Source organism: Buceros rhinoceros, unplaced genomic scaffold (genome assembly GCF_000710305.1).
Source record: "Buceros rhinoceros silvestris isolate BGI_N320 unplaced genomic scaffold, ASM71030v1 scaffold31249, whole genome shotgun sequence".
Lineage (NCBI taxonomy): Eukaryota > Metazoa > Chordata > Aves > Bucerotiformes > Bucerotidae > Buceros > Buceros rhinoceros.
Genome location: NW_010433768.1, coordinates 4,897 through 10,449, shown reverse-complemented (window position 1 = coordinate 10,449; position 5,553 = coordinate 4,897). Strand labels below are relative to the sequence as shown.

The window sequence follows — 5,553 nt, the reverse complement described above, 5'->3', positions numbered from 1 at the left end:
CAAGCCTGGAAACCATTTTAACCACGAATCAGACACAATTGGGTGCTTTTCTTAACAGAATGCAAAGCTACATTAGCAAAAGTGATGTGAGTTCACCAATGCCTCAGTGTACATGAAAGCAGGCAATGTTTGCTGTCGTCTCTAACCCTGTTGTCCTCCGCCATCCAGCGAATGAAGTTGCTTAGGCATTAGTTTGTCAGACTTTGCTGTCACGCAGCCCAAGGCCCACGTTTAGTAAGCTTAGACAACCTATGCTTCCCCATTGCTCCCTTCCCAAAAGCAGCTGTTGAAAGAAAGGACTGATACTGAAGAGCTGTGATTAAAATTTAAAATCTGACCTCATGGATATGCTAAATTGTTCCAAATTCTTGTTCTAGCAGTCAGGTGGTTTTTTGTTGTTGTTCAGACAAGACAAACCTTTTCACAAAAGAAAAACGTTCAAAATATTGACATAATTTCCATTAAAAAACTACCAGAACTCCACAAAGAATCCAAAATTTTAATCTCGAACAATGACATTTTTACAAACAGCTTTTGAAGATCTGAGTGTACATAATTCACAAAAGCAATAAACTAAAGCATATTCTCCATAGCCATGTTTATAAATTAAAAGACTTTGAAAAGCCTTGCGACTTGATCTCATTTAAACCTTGTCAAGATACAGGCAGTAAAAATGTTAACACTTGACTTTTACATGTAGTGGACTGTCCACTTACACAATTATCATGAGTATGAGCTAGATTAATTTCAAATCACTGAAACAAACACTGTAGTAACAGCACGAAGCCTAAACAGTATTTTAAAGTGCTCATTAGAAACCAAACACTTCAATGATAATCAAGAAATGTTAAATACATTCCTTTCACATCGAGTCTGAAAGTACAGTATGTACACCATCTACAATCTTGTCTTTATAAATAGAAAATAATTTATATATATGTGTCAAACACGACTAATAGCTGAAGGGAAGCTGAAAGACTACTTTGATTTGGCCAGAAAAAGAAAAACCACAGCAGTCATCCGATACATAAAGCTATCAGAACTCTGGGTCCCAAGCACTGCCATTTTGGCCAATCTCCTTGACTAATTCTTTTTACACTCACTCATGAAGCATCTGCCAGTATGTTGCCAGTACAGAATAACAGCATCTCTCTTGTAAGGGAATTGCCTCAGTCTCTAGAACTGGCAAGGCTGCTGCTAAAAGAAAATGTAATGAGACACGAGTCCCTTCATGAACAGAAGAAACATGCGCTGCAATGTGTAACAGTTTGCAGACAAAAGAACTATGAACTGTTGGACAATAAAAATTTGGACCCTTTCAGTTTTTTAGTTAACTGTAGTTCTTAATTAAAAAAAAAGACCAAACTAATTCAAAGGCATCTGTGACAAATTTAAAAGCCCACATCAGCTTTCTTATAAAGACCTAACCAGTCCCTTTCAAGCCAGAGCTGCAGCATGTTTTGCTAGTCAAGTCTCGTGTCCTGGCAGGAGCTAATCAAACCTCTCCATCTCACCACCAGTCCTCTATGATTTTGACTGAAGTTTTGCAGCATGCGGCATTACCCTGCGCACAGGTTAAGCCTGTTTCACGCGGGACTAATACCAAGTACCTGTGAAATGTTAGTATTGTACATTACAGTAATCCCCACAGTGCATACACTGTTCAATAATCCCCCTTCGAAGTACAACATGACACGTTTTCACAAATACAAACAGCCTTAAGACACAAGACCCACAAGTGTTCATAAAAGTACAATAAAAAATATTTGACTTCCTCTCACTATTTTTCATTTCTCAGGTGCCACGAAAGGCAACATTTCGGGTTTTTTCCCAGTCTTTTCACCAATTTTGCAATTGGACTCTGTAATTTTCAGTCAGAAGAGAGTATGCACTCATGCGTAATAACATAATTACAGTAAATCAAAAACTACAAAATAAAATAATAGTGAACATTCCGTTAAGTGGAATTTTAACTTTAAGTCAACATTTCTGCTAGCTAAAAGTAAAAATATGCTGTACAAAACCACTTTAACATCTGCAGTAATAAGCCTCTTGTTTACTTCAGCCTCAGCTTAGTGTGTGGTCAGCTTGACCTCGCTATTTCTTAGAACAAGTAGATAGAAGGATTGTATTTCTTCCCTACTTGTACCCATTAGCAGATTCTTTCCTTGCAAAACAACATTCATGTGAAAAAATACACTGTAGTGCTCAGAAGTGTTGAAGGCAAACACGTGTATGGGCAGCAAAAGCTGTCAAGGTGACAAACGACTGATTGGACTGCTTTCCTCTCCACCTGCAGCAAGCTTGAGCGTTGTTAGCTTTCGAGGGGGATGCTGTGGACTCTTACGAAGGTTGTCGTCCATCTGCAGAGAAATAACGAGAGCCGGATCTGGCAAACAGTAGAATATAGATTATACAATTAGTCCGTTTGTCAGGGCTGCCATCATTAATGCTAGTTTGGGGTAATTTTTACCCTGTTATTTCCAGCCCAGCCAAAACTGATGCCTTGGTTCCTTTCCGCTACCAAATGTATGCTTGTGTTAGAGCTGCTATTCATTCCATTAGCATATGGTGCATCAATCCCAGGGTAAATAGCTGTGCTTCTGCTCAAGTAAATCCATCAAGATTACTGAAGAAAGCAACACTGCCACCCTCTTCCAAGAGGTCAGAGTTTCAATTTGTACAATAGCCAAATGCTACTAGAAAGCAGTTCAAAAGCCAAACTAGTAACATCAGTGGATGCTTTTGCATGTTCAATACCTTCTGAGAACACATCTTTTTCAAATTAGAAACGATGGAGGCACTGGATGAATTTAGATTATTAAATACTTCTTGAAATTTGTAACTAAAGAACTTGTGATAAAACCTTTTCAAAGACACATTAAAATTTATCTCTGAATATAAAGATTTTACATTTTCACAAGAAAATGCCCTCTGCATAATGTGGTACCAAAAAGAGCAAAATAAAATCACAGAATCACAGAAGACAGCACAGGGGAGATCTCCAGAGGTTGTCTAGTCCATCCCATTTCCTCAAGGCAGGATCACCTTTACCTAAATCATGCCTGACAAATGTATGCAATCCACTCCTTAAAACTTCCACAGCCACAGTTCAGTATCACGAAGAGGAGATACAATCAATACCTAATGCTACAGAAGCTGAGCACGGTTAACGATCTATTACATACACTTTTACAGGAAGGAATTACTTCTATCCTAGCTAAAGTGTTGTGTCTGCATCAGAACACTTATTCTTCACAAGTATTTTTCACGTAAGTTGTATAGCTTTTGATAGGTGCTAAGCAACAGCCTTAGAATCAAAGAATATAAAAAAATAGAAGCTAGATGTAGAACAAGCAGGAGAAAGAGTGACTGTAGGTCACTGTAGTGACTACAGCATTCAGCTGAGAGCAAAGAGATCTGGCAATTAGTTTTAAATTGCAAGACCATTTCTGAGTTTTGATAACACAATTGCCTTCTCCTTTGCTGGCGGAAAGATACCCTTCTTTTGTTGGTATGCGCGCTTGCAAGTCAGTGCTCTCCTGATCACAGTGAAAACAGTTTTTAAGTTCAAGGCTTCATTCAAGATACCTTTCAAACAACATAATATTCTTCCTGCCTCTCTACACGAAGTAACTCATTAGAAACTCAGCAATTAAAGTAAAATGTCCATTGTGCAGCTGCAGTTGCCATGCAGTTGCCATCTGTGTACAAGTAACCACAACAAAGGAGGACAATTAGAGACTGAAGCAAAAGTAACCTTTTCAATCAAGTTGGATTCCTTATTTACAAGCTGTGTAAGTTTCTGCAGATTAGCATCTGCTGTATCCTGTCCAGCTGGAGAATGGCCTGGAGAGTGAAGGCAGAAAGATGAAGAGTGAAAAGGTATTTACAAAAGCTTTTAAATCTGTAAAAGATAAACCCACACTGGAGAGAAAGTTCAAGCAGTACTTTTATCCTAACAAGAATTTAAGTGGAAAAGCCACTCCATGTGAGAAAAATCGCAAGTTCTAAGCATGAGCCATAGCATAGACACAGGTGAGTTTTGCCAGTGCTTGACAGAGTCTAAAACTGAGCATTCACCCTCGCTTCTAATTTTCAATCCTTCCTGCAGAACTTTGGAAGTTTTTCTACCTCATTTCCCCACAAAAGCTCTAGCATAAACTACGTAAAATCTAATTTGCCTCGATTCACAGATGGAATCCACAGTTTTAATCCAAACAAGACTACACACAACAAAAAGGGGAAAAGAAACACAGCTTACCTGAGACAGTTAACCTGAAGTAGCAAGTTAAAATATCATCACAGAATCGACACAGGTTGGGAAGCTGTTTCAAATGTTCTTGCAATTGTACTCTGGGGAAGCACACTTTATAGATTGGTGCAAGGAAACCAAACACAAAGGCATCCAAGGTGGTAGGCCTGAAAAGATTGACAAAACAAACAAAAATCCAAACCGACTGAGGTAAGACATTAAGACCTCTTCGTTGAAACCATTTTCTGTGTATGTCAAACACAACTCATTGTCAGCTCTTCTGGCATTCCACCTTCTCGCATTAATATGGTAAATGCTTTGTACAGACCATCTAATGATTTCAACTCTGAACTAGAGACATGCTGGCAAGCTGAAACAGTAACTTCAGCATTAAAATCCAGTCATGCTATCACATACGCTGATAATCAAGCCAGTCTAAAACACATTTCTGGCAGCACAAAAGCCATGCTGTATGCCAGGGCACTAGGATCCTCTCTCATGAAATGGTCCGACTTCAGTGGCTAAAGAAATGGATCATCCTTTCTAGCACCTGTTGGTGCCATGTTGCTGGCAATATCTGCCTCCTGCTCTGTGCACAGGCTGCAGGAAGAAGAGTGTTCCCAGACCTAAACCCTCCTCCCATGAAAGCAGCAGTTGCATTTCAGGCTTAAAGCACTTCTTCTGCATACAAGCACAGGAAGTGACATTCAGTGGCTAGAAAAGCATTCTCTAGTGCTACACTAACTCATCAAGCACCCCACATTTTCCTAGCAGCTGTGAGCAGCGCCTGTCTCTCTGTGGAAAAAAGCAGGATAAGGGAGACACAACATTGCTTTAGCTCAAAGACCTCAACTGTGCCCTGTTTTCTCATTCAAATTTATATGAAAACCAGAGTGTGAGACGTGAAACTACTGTGCAGCACATTTAACATTCTGGCAAGCTAGAAAAAAAAAGTTTAACACAGAGTCGTGTGATACCTGTTTTACTAGACAATACCAAAAAAATTTTAAAAAAACCCAAAACAAACAAAAAAAAAACAAAACCAAAAACCACACTCACGTATCTCCAAAGAAAAACTGAGATGTTCCCAATCTCTTCGACAGGAGATTTAGGCACTCCTTGGCATCCCTGTATATCTGATGAGACACAAGACTGTCTAAGAGCCCTAGGTGTAGCAAGGCTGGTATTCACAGCATTGTTCATCATTTGACAGTGTGCCAGACTGTTTCAGTTCTTGTCTCTGACAGCACCAACTTAGTAACTCTTTACCTACACAATACTCACCTGTGCCTCCACTT

General features: G+C 39.3%; 1 protein-coding gene across 1 annotated transcript in view; it reads right to left on the bottom strand.

The window, feature by feature from the left end:
* Positions 1-2,252: 2,252 nt before the first annotated feature.
* MTX3 (metaxin 3) overlaps positions 2,253-5,553 on the bottom strand; it is a gene marked incomplete at its 5' end in the record, with an annotated part of 7,980 nt that continues 4,679 nt past the window's right edge. Inside the window, 4 exons of the mRNA XM_010144227.1 lie at positions 2,253-2,363; positions 3,761-3,849; positions 4,265-4,422; positions 5,315-5,411. Of these exons, the coding sequence (XP_010142529.1) occupies positions 2,253-2,363; positions 3,761-3,849; positions 4,265-4,422; positions 5,315-5,411 (455 nt within the window). The remainder of the gene's footprint in view (positions 2,364-3,760; positions 3,850-4,264; positions 4,423-5,314; positions 5,412-5,553) is intronic.